Source organism: Pseudorca crassidens, chromosome 2, assembly GCF_039906515.1.
Source record: "Pseudorca crassidens isolate mPseCra1 chromosome 2, mPseCra1.hap1, whole genome shotgun sequence".
Taxonomy (NCBI): domain Eukaryota; kingdom Metazoa; phylum Chordata; class Mammalia; order Artiodactyla; family Delphinidae; genus Pseudorca; species Pseudorca crassidens.
In genome coordinates this window covers 507,112-522,679 of record NC_090297.1, presented here as the reverse complement: position 1 = coordinate 522,679, position 15,568 = coordinate 507,112, and the positions used below count along the sequence as shown (strand labels likewise).

The 15,568-nt window shown below is 53.9% G+C and overlaps 2 protein-coding genes across 6 annotated transcripts; both read left to right on the top strand.

Annotated features, from left to right (window-relative positions):
• The first annotated feature begins 1,217 nt into the window (after positions 1-1,217).
• Positions 1,218-3,881, top strand: MRPL20 (mitochondrial ribosomal protein L20). The gene is made up of 4 exons (XM_067717506.1): positions 1,218-1,403; positions 1,489-1,599; positions 2,258-2,335; positions 3,450-3,881. The coding sequence occupies exons 1-4, from the start codon at positions 1,317-1,319 to the stop codon at positions 3,621-3,623; spliced, it is 450 nt and encodes a 149-aa protein (XP_067573607.1). The 5' UTR covers positions 1,218-1,316; the 3' UTR covers positions 3,624-3,881.
• Positions 3,882-6,829: 2,948 nt separating this feature from the next.
• Positions 6,830-15,005, top strand: CCNL2 (cyclin L2). 5 transcript variants are annotated; one of them, XM_067717474.1, is made up of 11 exons: positions 6,837-7,145; positions 7,541-7,615; positions 7,883-7,992; positions 8,775-8,895; positions 9,831-9,895; positions 12,368-12,467; positions 12,658-12,762; positions 12,845-12,986; positions 13,431-13,542; positions 13,628-13,720; positions 13,867-15,005. In XM_067717474.1, the coding sequence occupies exons 1-11, from the start codon at positions 6,852-6,854 to the stop codon at positions 14,219-14,221; spliced, it is 1,572 nt and encodes a 523-aa protein (XP_067573575.1). In that variant the 5' UTR covers positions 6,837-6,851; the 3' UTR covers positions 14,222-15,005. The 5 variants fall into 5 exon arrangements, with proteins under 5 accessions (XP_067573593.1, XP_067573567.1, XP_067573575.1 ...); XM_067717457.1 differs by having other exon boundaries at positions 6,837-7,176; positions 7,794-7,992; XM_067717484.1 differs by lacking the exon at positions 6,837-7,145 and adding an exon at positions 7,156-7,176.
• The last annotated feature ends 563 nt before the right edge of the window (positions 15,006-15,568 follow it).

Here is a 15,568-nt window from a genome sequence, read left to right as displayed (position 1 = left end):
CTCAGCGACCTGGCCCGTCGCACGTGCTTCTACCTCAACATCTGCTGACAGGGGAGCCTGTGATGACTCCCAAAGTATTTCACTACAAACTATGTATTAGTTCAAACGTAAATGCGGTGGAGAAACTTGGCAAACAATACTGTAACCAAATGGTCAAAGCTGACATCACCCGTGTTGGGACAAGCTGCCATCACGGCCTCCTGCTGCCACGCACCGAGAAGGACACAATAGTCTCTGAAGTATTCTGCTGCAAATGTGCAACCTGATTCTCATCACGAGGAAACATCAAATTCAAACTGAGAGGCACTCTACAAGGTAAGCAGCCTGTACTCTTTAAGAGCGCCAAGGTCAAGAAAGGCAAAGAAAGGCTGAGGGGCTGTTCCACATTAACCCTGAAAGTTAGACAGAAGAACTCCACGCAGTGCATGATCCTGGACAGGGAAAACAGCGGTAACAACATGGGACAGAACTGGAATGCAGACTGTGGACCTGACAGCAGTATTGCATTAATGTTGAATTTCCTGATTTTGATCCTTGCGCTGGGATTTGTAAGAGAATGTCCTTGTTCTTAGGAAATACACAGTGAAGTATTTAGCTGTCTCCAACTTCCTTTCAAATGGACCAGAAGAATACCCCAATAATGTGCTTATAAACATTTACGGAGGGCTTCCTTGGTGGCACAGTGGTTAAGAATACGCCTGCCAATGCAGGGGACACGGGGTCGAGCCCTGGTCCGGGAAGATCCCACATGCTGCGGAGCAACTAAGCACGTGCGCCACAACTACTGAGCCTGCGCTCTAGAGCCCGCGAACCACAGCTACTGAGCCCGTGAGCCACAACTACTGAAGCCCGCGCGCCTAGAGGCCGTGCTCCGTAACAAGAAAAACCACCTCAACGAGAAGCCCACGCACCGCAACAAAGACCCAGTGCAGCCTAAATAAATAAATAACTTCATTAAAAAAATAAAGTGCACAGCTCCGCGGCGTAAAGAGGACCAGGCCCCTCGGTGGAAGGCAGCGCTTCTCCGCTCCACCGGACGCCACGCTCGGCTGTCCGCCCTCCAGCTGCCGGTGGTGGGGGGGGCGGGGGGGGCGGGATCCTTTCCTCCACCGCCTAGGCCCTGCCCAGCCCCGGCACCGCCCCCTGAGCTCGAGCATGCGCACAGGAGAGGGATAGCGGCGCGGACCCAGAGCGCACGCGCAGAGACCCGGAAGTTCCCCTGGGTGAGGGAAGAGCTGACCCGGAATCGCTGGGGAGGGGTGGCGGCGGAGGTGCGACGCTCACCTTGGTGAGCAGAGGCGCGGGCTGCGGGCGCCATGGTCTTCCTCACGGCGCAGCTCTGGCTGCGGAATCGCATCACTGACCGCTACTGGCGGGTCCAGGAGGTGCTGAAGCACGCGCGGGTGAGTGTGCCGTGCGCCCCGCGCCCCCGCCTGGCCCGGCGCGCGCGGGTCCCGCCGACCGCCTCCTCTCCCGTTTCTTGACCAGCACTTCCGGGGGAGGAAGAATCGGTGCTACCGGCTGGCCGTCAGGGCTGTGACGCGAGCGTTCGTGCAGTGCACCCGAGCCCGCAGGCTGAAGAAGAGGAACCTGCGGACGGTAAGCGCGGCCCGCTCGGCTTCGCCCCGCTGCCCCAGCCCTCCCGAACCCGCGGGGCCTCGCGGCCGCAGGTGCACCGCGCCCGGCGAGCCGCTCCTGTGCACGCGGTTCGCGCGCAGCCCCGTTGGCACCGGCTGGGCCCGATGCGGTGTGCGGGTGTCGGGGGCGCGAGGGTGGCAGCGGGTCCGGCGTGGCAGCCTCACATGGAACCTGTTGGACAGATGCACGCAGAACTTCCCCAGCCCGGCTTCCCTGCAGCGCTCAGATCTCTCGCTGCGCCTGGAGCGGACGCCGCTGCCCCGCCATTCTGGCCCTTCTCGAGGCCCCTGCCTCCTCCCCTCCAGGCCTTCACCTCCTTGAAGCTTCGACCTGGACCCTTGCTACGCCCGGAGCTGTGTCTGCCCCAGAATCTCTTGCTCATCTTTGTATCCTCCCTCGGCGCCTAAAGATGTGTGTGGAGTTAATGCTTTACAGCGGGCATTTGGATAAAGAGCACCAGCTTTTGCTCATTGTTCTTTATACTTCAGCCTGAATAGGACACTGACTTTTTGTATTAGCTCTTACAAAAAAACCCTTTTAGTCCAGTGACAACCTTCGTTGAGAGGTGTGGATGTAACATACAGCTGGTTCTTGAGCATCTCAGTGTTTCTCATTTCAGCTCTGGATCAGTCGAGTTACAGCTGCTTCCCAGGAACACGGCCTGAAGTACCCAGCATTCATCCTCAACTTGATTAAGGTATGGTCGAGGATGTGGTCCTGCCGAGACGTTAAACGTCTTCATAACCCGTCCAGTTGCCGTGGTCCAGCAGCGTGGGCAGTGGAATGTTAGCAGCCCAACATTGCTTTTGTTCTTGGAGTGGGGTTCTGGTGGGTTCGGGGACGCACCACACTGGCTCTGCCGCTGCCCCGCTGGTAGCAGAATTGGTAATAGGGTATGTGGCACCAAGACATAAGCCCTGGTGTTTCCCCGTCAAGAGAAAAAGGTAGAAAAACTTGGCTTTAACTTTAAAGTTTAATTTCAAAGCTTTTACACTGAATGAATTCTGGTGAGGTAGCAGATCAAGTTGAATCGTAGTCAAAAAGGAGGGAAACATCTTGGAGGGAATAAAGCAAGCATGTGCCACAGAATCTTGGTCACTTGCCTCTGGTGAGTATGGTATTCCCTCTGCTTTTGTGTGCATTTACGTTTTTACTTGAAAAGCTAGGGGGAATGGGTCCTTGTGCCAGGCCCTGTGTCTGGCACTTTACAAAGATCCTCAGGGTAAGTGTAGGTGCGACACCTCTGTTTTACTGATGGGGAACTAGGCTCAAAAGGAGAGGGACTCTGCCCACAGCACAGGGGTCCCAGGTGGTAGAACAGGACTGACTTCTCCTGCACAGCTGCCTTTAATGTCAGGAGACCATCCCCTCTTCTTTCTGCACCCCAGACTCACTGGCACTGTCCCTCCATTTTCTGTTGCTTCACTCGATAGAGGACTTTGGCTCTCTCACGTAATGAGCGCCCGGTTTTGATCTTAATTCCTCTGCTTGTGCCTCACACACCTTTTCTGGGTCTTATTTTTCATCGTTTGTGAAATGGAAATTGTGGTTTCCTCTTCCCATCTGCCTTAAAGGGTACCCCAGGCCAGAAGTCTGGCTGACAGCCCTTGGTTTCCCCCCCTGCCCCCCGCCCCCCTTCTCCTCCCGCGTCCTGCTTGAACAGGACTCACCACTCCCTCTCCCCCACTGGGGCTCAAGTGGTGTGTGCTAAGGTGATTCAAATCACAGGGTGCTTAGCCGTGTTCCAAGTCTTCCTGTGTTTCACTGAAATGCATTTCTGATGCTGATACAGGCTCTAATTTTCTTCCCAGTGCCAGGTGGAGCTCAACAGGAAAGTACTTGCAGATCTAGCCATCTACGAACCAAAGACTTTTAAATCTTTGGCTGCTTTGGCCAAAAGGAGGCGACAGGAAGGATTTGCTGCTGCCTTGGGGGATGGGAAGGAGCCCGAAGGCATTTTTTCCAGGGTGGCACAGCACCTCTGAGGGGGATGCTGACACCCACTGACTGCCCTTTGAGGCTGAGCATCTTAGGAAAAGTTTTTTTCTTCCCCCATGTGATGATTATACTAAAATAGGGACTAAGAGTTATTTGTCAACAATGAGTAAGTTTGACTTGCATTTGTGTTAATTTACATTTCAGTAACAGGCCTGAGAGAAAAGGCCCTATCTGCCTCTTTTGGCACAGGTTCAGAAATCTCACATGGATTGTGTAAATAAAATATTTGTGTTCTTTGGCACAAACACCTTGGGTCGGCCCTGCCTGAGTGCCCGTGTGCTGGGTGGTAATTAGGGCAAGGCTTCCCCTAGGAACCCTAGATCCTCCTGCAGGCTGGGGGGTGGCAGCAGGCCCTGCTGTTGCTTGACCTCCCCCTTCCCCTCCTTGGGTTTCCAGCAGGGACTCCCTGGCGCAGCTCTTCAGCCACTGAGCACTAGCTGGTTTCCCTCACTCCCCAGACCAGCAGGCAGGGTGGCTGTCCGGGTCCTGGGCTCGCCTTAGCCCCCGCAGGCAGGGTGACCATCAAATCACCTGGGGAGCCTTAATGTAAGGGTCTCGGCCCCTCCCCCAAATAGCTGACTTCATTAGTTCCGGAGTCAAGCCCAGAAATCTCTGACAGGGGCCGCCTCACAACAGGTCTACCAGCCCTACTTCCCTTACAGCCCTGTCCTCCCCCTCTGACCGCTCCCACGCAGAGGTGTCCACCCTCCTCTTGGGCTGGAATGGAACTTGTGTGCCCCTCCTGCTCAGGAACAGGGCCCTCCCTTGGCCTTCTCCAGGAGCCTCGTCTGCATTCTGAGCCCCTTCCAGCTCTGGCCTCCTGTCACTGGGTCTGTGAGCAGCTCTGCCACGCCCTGATAGCTCTCACCAAAGCCGTCTCCTGGTCCCCAAGTCCAAGGGACACAGCCCTTGCCCCGGAGGACCATGCGCTCCCTTCCCTCCAGGACTGCCCTCCTTCCCCTCCCGCACACGCTCTGCTCTAGGAGAGCTCTTCAGGCCCACCAGAGCAGTCGCTGTCTGCTTGCTGATGACCCCTGCGTTTACCTGGCAATGCCCGCCTGACCGCACTCCGAACCCCCATGCTGGGCCCTGTGGCGATGCCGTCCCCCACCCTTTGCCAGCCCTGCCCTGGACGTCACCCCCCTCAGACAACACCCATCTCCAGCTCAGTACAGAGCCGGTCAAATCTTTTCACTCTGCCCACTTTCCTCCATCCTCACGCGGGTGAACATCTCTTCCAGCTGCAATTACTGCTCTGGCTTCTTAAGAGGCCCCTCCTCCTGGCCCTTGTCGCTGTGTCCAAACATGGCCACTGGACCAAGCACTCGGGGGCAGGTGCCTGAGTCCTGTTCTGCCATGCTGAGTGCAGCGCCTGACTACGCACCTTGTCAGAAAATGGTTCATATTGAAAACAACAGGGTGGAGGATACAAAGAGCTCTCTGGTGTGGCGGACCAAGTTCTGTGCAAGATGCACTGCTGTGAAGGAGCTGCCTTCTCTTCGTTCATCTTGATAAAGGCAGGTGGGAACGTGGCAGACAACTGTGGGCTGTTCCTGGCACCCCTGCCCTGGCCACAGAACCAGGTTTCCCTTTGTGCTGTGGCCGTGTCCCCAGCTCCAGAGTCTGGCCCTGACTGTCTAGAGCCATCAGTTTTCCCCTTTCCTCTGGCCAGTCACTGTTAGGGGATGCACAGGCAGCCCAGACAGGGCCCACAAGAAACAAGTTGTTTCCTGGAGTGTGCTGCTGTGGCCCGCAGAGAGGAAAGCTCCCTGAGCTGCCGGCTGGGGTAGGGGAGGTGGGGCACTGTAGCCACGTTGCCCACAGAGGTGAAGACAGGACACTGGCGCTTAGTTCGCACAGGTCTGAGCTGCAGGATCGAGTCTCAGCAGGAGTGACGTCAATGGCGCCACTGGGTTTGGGCAGGTTTGAGTTGGGTGCAATCATGGCAGCTCCCAAGTGTTTGAACCTGCCCCCACCGAGGCTCCTACCCTGCAGTCTCCTCTCCAACTGCCCCCCACCCCAAGCTCCCCCTCACCCAGTCTTGCTTTCCCATCATCCTCACACAGGTTCTTTCACTGGTCCTGGTGAAAGTCTCGGATAACTGTTCAGCAACGGATAACTAGATAACTCAGATGCTGTCGCAGCTGAGGCGAGAGCAACACTGCTGTCAGCTGACGTAAAAACCACCAGAAGCTGGCGGTCACTAATCCCGAGAGCGCCTGATACAACAGATGAGGAAACGGAGGGTCAAACCCCTGGATGGCTCCCCGCTGTTGGCAGGATAAAGTCCCCAAGCCCCTTCCCATGGCCCCCGGGGCATCCCAACCTGGCTCCTTTCCTCCCAAACCTGGGGGAACTCATGCCTCTTGCAACTTTGTAGCTGCTGTGGCTTTGTAGAAACATCGAATTAAACGTTTACAGCTACCTTCTCTCTCCTTTCTGGACTCAGCTCTGAAGGCGAGAACTTTGGGAATCTGGCGTTAATACCTGTACCCCAAGACCTGGACTCAGTAAAGGCTAGAGAGTAATTGACCGCGCCGGCGGCCACAAATTAACTCAGGGAAACAGCATCTCGTTGCTGCTGTGTGTGGGCTAGGGCACAACTTACTAGCGCGTGCGCCCATCCTTTCAGGTCGGGGGCCTCGGAAAACTCCGACAGCTCCATTCAAGCCCTGGACCACATGCCCGAAAGACGCAATCCAGGCCGAAGGAGAGCCGCCCCCCGGCCCCGCCGCGCGGGTCCTGTGGGCAGGGGACGTCCCGCCTGGCCCTGCCCACGCGGGGTCGCCCCCGGGTCCCCCAAGCCCCCCTCAGCACCCGCCGGACCCCTAAGGAGCCTGGGGCTGCGGTGGGAACCTAGAGAGCTCCCGGGTCTTTGCACGGACTGCACGGCCGGACCGGGGCGGTTAGCCCATAAAGCACGCCCGGGGCTGGCACCTCTGACTAGTGCTTCCGGGTCGTGGCCGAGACCGCGGTCTAGCCCGGCGCCGCAGGGCCTCCTGGGTAACAAGCCCGCTCCCGCCCGCGCCGGGTTCCGGCGTCCGCCGCGCCGCTGACGGACAGGCGGTTAAGCCAATCGCAGCAAGGGAGCGCCGGGTGGCCTGCCGGTCGAACCAATGGCACGCGGCAGGGCGGGGCGGGGCGGTCGCGGCCGTAGTGCGTCTCGGGGAGCCGCCCTGTCGGGAAGGAGCCCAAGAGGGAGTCGGCGGCGCAAAATGGCGACGGCGACGGCGACGGCCGGGGCCGGGGCTCCGGGACCGGCGGCCCCCGCGGCAGCGGCCGGCACGCCGGCCTCCGGGGGCGCAGCTCCGGGGTCGCAGGGGGTGCTAATTGGGGACCGGCTGTACTCTGGGGTGCTCATCACTCTGGAGAACTGCCTCCTGCCGGACGACAAGCTCCGCTTCACGCCGTCCATGTCGAGTGGCCTCGACACTGACACGGAGACCGACCTCCGCGTGGTGGGCTGCGAGCTCATCCAGGCGGCCGGCATCCTGCTCCGCCTGCCGCAGGTGAGGGAGCGGTCGCGAGCCTCGGGCCGAGGTAACCGCCGCGCTGGCGCCGGGAAGGCTGCCGGCCCCTTTGTTGGCGGGGGGGCCTTATCCGGAGCCCACTCCGTGTCCCCGCCCGGCACCCGGGCGCAGCGCCGATCCCCTCTTCGGACCCCGACCCCGCTCCTTATTCTCACCTGGCCCCGGGCCCACCGGCCGACCCAGGCCCAGGGAGTCCCCGCTGCCGCCCACCGGAGGTGATGAGGGAGGCGAGGCAGCGGAACGCGAAGAGCCTTTGTGGACGCGGAAGCATTTTAGTTTTTGACTTTTTGTTAGGAGTCTCGTGAAACCTAATAATTTAACTTTGAGGGCTTTGAATTGGGTTTTGAAAAGGATGGAATCTTTCTCTTGTGCAGGTTGCCATGGCTACCGGGCAGGTGTTGTTCCAGCGGTTCTTCTACACCAAGTCCTTTGTGAAGCATTCCATGGAGGTGAGGCTTCCTCCCGCCTTTTTTCCCTCAGAAACGCGTTGACAGGAAACGTGGGTTTGTTGCGTTGCCCGTTGCTCAGAGGAACGAGTACTTGCCTCCCAATTGCAGCGCTGTACTTGGGGGTTTGGGAAGCCCCCTGTACTGCAGAGGGTTTTTTTCCAAGTGGCCTTTTTCTCAGGGTGCACGGCTCTTAACCGCCGTTCTTCAGCTGTTGGAGACTGTCGTCCTTGGAACAAACATCTCTGTGTTGCATCGCTTACGTTTCAGCACGTGTCAATGGCCTGTGTTCACTTGGCCTCCAAGATAGAAGAGGCTCCAAGACGGATACGGGACGTCATCAACGTGTTTCATCGCCTTCGACACCTGAGAGAGAAAAAGTGAGTTTTTATCAGACCTGTCGTACGTATCCGTCTCTGTTTTCACGGTTATTCCGTTACATTAACGTTTCTGAAACAAGGTTTAGGGGGTGAGGTTTTAAACCTGTGCCCAGGAGGAGGTGTGGCGCCTGTGGCGGGGGTGGGGGGGTGTACCCAACAGATGCTGTTTAATCAGTGAAGGAACCGCAGTCAGGAGGACAGGGCGCTGTGGCTGTAGTTTGGCTGTGGCCTTCGTTTCGTGATTTGCCCACGTCAGCCTGAATGCTCTAGAACTGGGTTCTCAACCTCAGCACTGTCTGCGTTTTGGGCTGGATGATTCTTTGCTGTGGGGACCGTCCTGTGCGTCGCAGGATATTTAGAAGCATCCTTGGCCCAGGCTTTCCAACGCTCCAGCTAATGGAGGGCCTTTTTAAAATGCAGCCTTGGCTGTTTAAATGCCATGCTTCTGTTGGTGTTTTGGTTTCCCCTTCATCCTCAATACATTTGCTTGTATCTTGAGGCGGATGGACGGCATGTAGTCCTTGGGCCATGAGATCGTGAGACCCTCCACTCTGTTCAGGCGGCGTTTATCATCCGTAAAGAAAACAGGGAGAGGGTCATTGAGGCGGGGTGAGTAGGTCAGCGCTGGGGTTTGAGGAAAACTGTGGTTTTGTTAGTTACAGGAAGCAAACTTCCTGACTCTGTATCATGTTTAGATTGTCATTGTTTGGGGGTAACCCGTGGGATTTGATAGGCTTTGTTTTATTTGAGCCTTATGCAGATCGTGTGCTTTGTATTTGTAGAAAACCTGTGCCTCTACTGTTGGATCAAGATTATGTTAACTTAAAGAATCAAATTATCAAGGCAGAAAGGCGAGTTCTCAAAGAGTTGGGTTTCTGCGTCCATGTGAAGCACCCTCACAAGGTGGGTATGAGGCCCAGCTGCCACATGAGTCCACCAGAGTCATTGCTTCATTCTCACCTAGATTGGAAACTGAAAAGGATTAAATGTGTCCCTCATTTGGTTTTCCAGTTTTTATCTATAATTGGAAAATAACTGTTTTTTTATTAGTCTTCTTGTATCATGTTTATCTTAATAGTATGTTTCTAAAAGTTTTGGAAATTGCATCTTTTAAGTTTGAGCTTTCAAAAATGGTGATGAACTTGTAAAAATGAAATCTGTCAGTTTACTTTTTCTTTCTCAACAGCTGTTTTTCTAAAGCTGCTTTAGTAATAACTTTATTTTCTTTTATTGGGGAATTGGAAGAATTCTGAACCCTTTATTTGGAGATGAACGAAAGCTATTTTGCACTGTGTATCAGTTGAGCATACGATACCATGTATATCTTCTATGTTACACTCAAACGTGAAGAGTGCTATTTTCATCTCTGTTTCCATCCTTTTTTTACTCGGGGTTTCCTCATATCTTCTCTTGGTATTAGTTCAGAATCTCGGTAGATTACTCACCACACGTTTAAGAGCTTTTTCTTCATTTGCTGAAAGTATTTTCACACCACGTTTTGTATACGTTGGTGACTGGGGTACAGCAATGTTCAGGGCAGGCTAATCTCACTGGTGGAAAGTGTGTCGAAGACGAGAATGAGCATCAGCCCTGTTCCGGCCGAGACAGACTTGGGTGCAGCTAGGTTCTCACGCGCGTTCGTGGCACCTGGCTGCAGAAGCAGGGAGCGGGCGCGTCGGCAAGAGCTCCCCTCCAGCTGAGCTGTGCACGGGGCGTGCGACCGGGAGCCACCCCTGGGATCTAGGACGAGGCCCTTATTTGCTGCATGGATGCCCTCAAGATCTGAATTCTGGGTTCTCAAGGTGCTTGATAATAATTGCCTGACCCATATCTTCCAGATAATCGTTATGTACCTTCAGGTGTTAGAGTGTGAGCGTAACCGACACCTGGTCCAGACCTCATGGTGAGTTGGCCTTCCTTGTTTTATGAGACCAGCCAGGGCAGTGCAGGAGTTTGTTGATTTGAGGCACTTGGGCAGTGGGTAGTCGGTCCCATGACTTGGTTGTGGGCTGGAGTTGTCTGAGTGCCCAGTGTTCCTGCCATGTAAATTCCAGCCAGACTCCCCAGATATCAGGCACTGGTGGAACGGTAAGGTGGCCCATACCCGCCCTGCCCCTGGAGGAGAGCAGTCACTGGGCTGCCCTTTGGGGGCTATGGACTTGGCACGTAGGGGTCTTTCCCTCAGCTGCCAGTGTGGACTTAGAGGTTCACGGTAATGTGGACTTAGAGGTTCACGGTACCGTGAACTTGCTTCTGACTGCCTCGGTCAAGGGAATCCTATGGGAGGAAGAGGGGGTGTAAAGCCTTCCTACAATCTGGGGACTGATTTTAACAATGCATTTGCTAGAAGTGAAGCCTGAAGTAACAGTTCAGAGCTGGGTGCTTTCCCACAGAGTGAAGTGTGTAAGGGTCATATTTTTGCTGCCTGAATTGTCTGGTGCTGTGCTGTGTCTAATGGAGAACCTATTTTGACTTTTCTTTTCTGTACTCTTTCAATCAAAGGGTAGCCTCTGAGGGTAAGTGACTAAGACTTCTCCTCTCCTGTCCAAGCGCTTCGGTGCAGGGACAGCGGCCGTCCTCAGCCAATCCAGTGCAGGCTCTCCGCCGAAGGCTGGCTCTAGATGGTGGTATGCGCACGATAGTCTAGTGCTGGCCCACTGCTGCTGTGGTTCTCTGACGATTGTGCTTCTTGTTAATCCTCTGTCGTGCTTGGTAATTGTATTGATTAGAGTTGATAACTGTCTTGACATGAATTTTGTCCATTTGAAACTGCTCTACCTGTGCAATAAAGATGCAGTACCTTTCTCTTTAAAAAAAATGGGAAGCTGTGAAAACTGGCTGGTGGGAGTTCAGACAAGTGTGGGATGGTGTTTTTATTCCTGAAAGTCCTAGAGTTGCTCTTTCAGCACTAAGTGTTGACACAGTCTAGTAAAAGGTGTGCATCTTTAAATCATTCCATGGACACTTTTTATATTGTGACTTATTTCAAAAATAGCACTTAAGTTTATGTTTTGAGGACTTCATTTGTATTTTTTTAGGACCTAAGAGTAAACGGTTTAATAATATTATCACTATCTGAATGCTAAAGTTTTTCTTATTAGAACCAAAAAAGTTACTGACGGTTATGTTTATCAAATGTTTGAACCGTTTACTTGCAACTCTCGGGACATGTGGCCTTGGCTCCATCACACAGGCTTTTCCTTGGTCCCCTCTGGGTGCCTGGAGCAAGAGCTTCAGAGCCAGGTGCTGCTAGTGGGCAGACGGAGAATTTATCACTGAGGAATTTCTCCGTGGGTTTGTAGGTCACCTTCTCCAGGATTTCGGGCAGAGATAACCAGGGTGGGGGGTGCATCAGTCAGACCCCAGCACGACTTGGCTCCCCTCTGGATGGAGCCTGGTACCATGGGGGGATGTTACGAGCACGAAATACCTGACCTGTGCAACTGTTTTCTTGTGAAATTAGTCTTTTGTTTTTGCAATGTTGATAAGGTTAAGGTGAGATCTGATTTTTGGTCTATTAAATCTTAGAGAAATATATCTAAATGAAAATGTTGAAAATGTAGCCAATGTCAAAACTCTTTAATTTTTTTAAAAATGCAAATGTTTTGTATTTTTATATCTTCTAAAATGTGATAAAGTTTTTTAAATGTCCTGATTGTGATGAAACTTGTAGTATTTTGATGCTTTTATGTGATTTTATGAATGTTCATTTTAAGACTCCTTGTTGAAATGGGACAGTTTGGAAACGGTTCTTTGATAAGCCTGAGAAGAGGATTTCCCTTGGGGCACTGAGCCCTCTGCATGATGTTCCCATACACCCAAGGGCGTTTTCCCCCCTTTTCAAGTGGACTCCCCGTGTGGAAGAAGCCACGCCGTGAGCACCTCTCCCCGGAAAAGGAGTGCAAGAGGACGACTTGTCTCAGAAAGGCCCTCGCAGGCTTTGTGCTGAGCCCGTTCATTTGAGTTTGCATGTTTCTCTGCACCATGGATTTTGAGCATTTAGGTTTCCTTAATCAGATACGTTGAACTGCCACAGTAGACATCTTTCTGAGGCACTGTGTTTTGCATGAGAGCAGGCCAAAGGTTGAGAGGGAAAAGTAAAGTTAAAGTCGGTTCTCTTTCATAGCAACACATATTGTCTGACATTCAGCCAGCTTTAAAAAATTTTTTCAGTTATTTCCCTGTCTTCCTGTCGTGTATTCAGAAGAAGCAGCTAGAACGTTTCTCCATGAACTTGTGAGATTCACAGGACTGTCTAGCTCTAAGTCCTGGCAGTAGACTTACTTAGTGGAGCAGTGACTTGACTTAGACAGTGCAGACAGGTGGTGTGGGCATTGCCACGGGCGTTGCAATTCTTCCTGCATCTGCTTTTCAGGAACTACATGAATGACAGCCTTCGCACAGACGTTTTTGTGAGGTTCCAGCCTGAGAGCATCGCCTGTGCCTGCATCTATCTTGCTGCCCGGACACTGGAGGTCAGTGCTGGGCCACCCCGGGGGATTCACCGACCCCAGTGAACTTCTACATACTGTGCTTCAAATTATGCTCATTGGAGCCAGTAAAAAGCCTACTTGCTGGTGACTGGCAGGCTTGTTTTTATTGCCCGGAGAATCTTGTCGGCAATGAAAAAAAAGTATAACGGTTATTACTTTTTTGTGTTTACAGATCCCTTTGCCCAATCGTCCCCATTGGTTTCTTTTGTTTGGAGCAACTGAAGAAGAAATTCAAGAAATCTGCTTAAAAATTCTGCAGCTATATACTCGGAAAAAGGTTTTGTGTCTTTTCACGTCACGTGTTCCTCTGTGTTTGACTGGAAGCATCTGGTCTGAATCCTGCACTCTGGCTTTTCTAGGTTGACCTGACCCACCTGGAAGGTGAAGTGGAGAAGCGCAGGTACGCCCTTGACGAGGCAAAGGCACAAGCCAAGGGCCTGTTGCCTGGCGGCACCCAGGTGCTGGACAGCACGTCGCGGTTCTCACCTGCCCCCAAGCCGGGTGAGCGTCAGGGCGCGCGTGTGCTCCTCTCAGGGGTGGCCCTCTCCTCCCGATTTCTCTTAGAATCACGTCTACAGCTAGTCTGAGCACTCTGGGGGGCTCCTAGGACGTCTGTGTTTCTGTTTTCAGTAGGAAGGGGGTATGGACAGGCTCCTGAAATGGCTGTTCACCCAGTCTAGCCAAATAGTTTGTCTTTAATGAAAATCTCATAAATCTGGAGCAGTAGATCATGTTGTCATATTCTAGAGTTAGGTGTGACGCCTTTCCCCGGTCCTGGAGGAGCGGGACGGGTGACCTTCCTGCGTCTGGTGGTTCCAAGCCCGGCGGGGAGCAGGGAGTCACGGTCGGCAGCGGCAGTCCTGCGGGAGAGGCCCCACCTTGCTTGGCTGACCCGTTTCTCAGCAGAACAGCTGTCGGGTTGTAACTTCTCATACTTGATCCTAGCGGAATCCCCCAAGGAAGGCCAAGGAGACAAACCTTCCCCACTCTCTGTGAAGAATGCCCGGAGGAAAGTGGAGGGCGTGAAGAGAGCCAAGGCCGACAGCCCGGTGAACGGGTGAGTGTCCGCGTGCCCCAACGGGCCGCTGGGGTTGGCTGCAAAGACGTGGGGTCTGAAACTCTGCTCTCCGCCCTGTTCTCAGCTTGCCGAGGGGGCGAGGGGCTCGAAGTCGGAGTGGGAGTCACGAGCAGAGTTATTCCAGGTCCCCGTCGCCATCCGCTTCTCCTAAGAGAAGGTGTGTGCCGCTCGGGGCGCTTGGGGCTGCACCTGGCAGGGTGGGTGTCTTCCCTGGGAGGTGGTGTGGCCTCTCCTCAGGACAGTTGCTCCTGACCCAGAGGTGGGCGGGGTGGGCGGTCATCCACCCAGTGGTCTCCTTCACAGGAAAAGCGACAGCGGCTCTACATCTGGCGGGTCCAAGTCACAGAGCCGCTCACGGAGCCGGAGTGACTCCCCACCCAGACAGGCCCATCGGGGCGCTCCCTACAAAGGCTCCAAAGTAAGGAGCTACCGGAGGTCCAAGGACTGCAAGTACTCTGCCCAGAAGCCACACAAGTCTCAGAGCCGGAGCTCTTCCCGCTCTCGGAGCCGCTCACGGGAACGGGCGGATAATTCTGGAAAATACAAGAAGAAAAGTCATTACTGTAGAGACCAGCGACGGGAGCGTTCTCGCTCTTACGAGCGAGCGGGCCATCGCTATGAGCGGGACCACCCCGGGCACAGCAGGCACCGGAGGTGAGGGCAGGCTCCCTGAAGGTCTGCCCTTCGGCCCTCGGCATGCCCACCTCGGCCACTGGCCCTGGGGCGTGACTCTTTCTGGAAATGGTTGTTGACTCGGGACTGTGTGATGAATTTGGAGATGGAATGGAGAGGCCAGCAAGCCGCCCTTTAGTGTGGCCCGGGCCCAGCTCACCCCGCCCGCCTCAGCAGCAGCCCTGCTGGTTGCAAAGGCGGGGTGCGCACGTCCCAGTGGCGTGGCTTGGTGCTACGACAGGCTGTCTCTTCACTTCCATACCGATACTCAATTACGTTAAACCAAGAAAATGACTTTTCGAACCTTTGCCTATATTAGGTTGTACTTATGTACGTATTTTGCAATGTTTCACTATGAGAAAATGGCCTTAACAGCCCCTCACTCTGTCCACGTTGTAAATAAACATGTTTAATACAAGTTAAAGCTATATACGAAAACTCAGAACTTGAATTCTGTCAGCTTAAAACTTGTGTAGAGAATTCTGGTTTTTAAAATGTGAAGGTATTTAGATCTGTGTTGAAAGTCGTATATTTTTATCTGTGCAATGCTGAGTGCAGGCCACCAGCTCCTAAATAGAGAAGTTTCCTATATATGCATTTTATGTGGTTAAATAAACACAATTCTCTCTACTCAGGATATTTGGAACGTTAAAGGGTTTGTGGTTTGTCAACGTGCTTGCTTGCTCCCGTGCACAGCTGGCAGTACCTGTTCTACTGGTACGTCTGTGCTGCCGTCTCTCATCTCATTAAAGCGTTGGGTTTTGTATTGAGTTTTTGTGCACCTGCTCTTCTGTGAGGGTTTGTGAGGAGTCTGAGCTGTCTGCTGCTGGTGGGGTAGAGGGAGGGTTTGAAAAGAACATAATGGTCTGGAGTTCCCTAGTGCCTGAGGGACATTGGTTTGTAATGCGCTTTTGTCAGGTTTTGTCAGGCTGGCAGCAGCCAGGAACAAGGACCCCAGAGGAGCATCACCCCGGTGGGGTCCTCCGTCAGAGTGGGTGGCGGGCGAGTAGACAGGTTGGTGGTGAAGGTGAGCAGGATGGGTGTGGGGCCTGTCTCTGGGTGCTGCGTGTGCTCTGTGCAGATCGAGGGCTGTTGGGCCTGTCCTGTGCCCCGTGTTGGCTCTCCCCAGACCAGCACTGCTGTGTGGGTGGGAGGCGTGGCCTTCCTGGAGCCAGTGGGCCTGGAGAAAGGTGCTTGAAGTCAGTACAGCCAAGGTGTGAAAGCGGCAGGGTCAGTGCCCAGGGTGCAGGTGGCTCACTCTTATGATCAAACCACAAAAGCCTGGGGAGGCCGTGCAGCTGGAGGGAGGGGTGGGCTCCAGGACGTGTTCAGA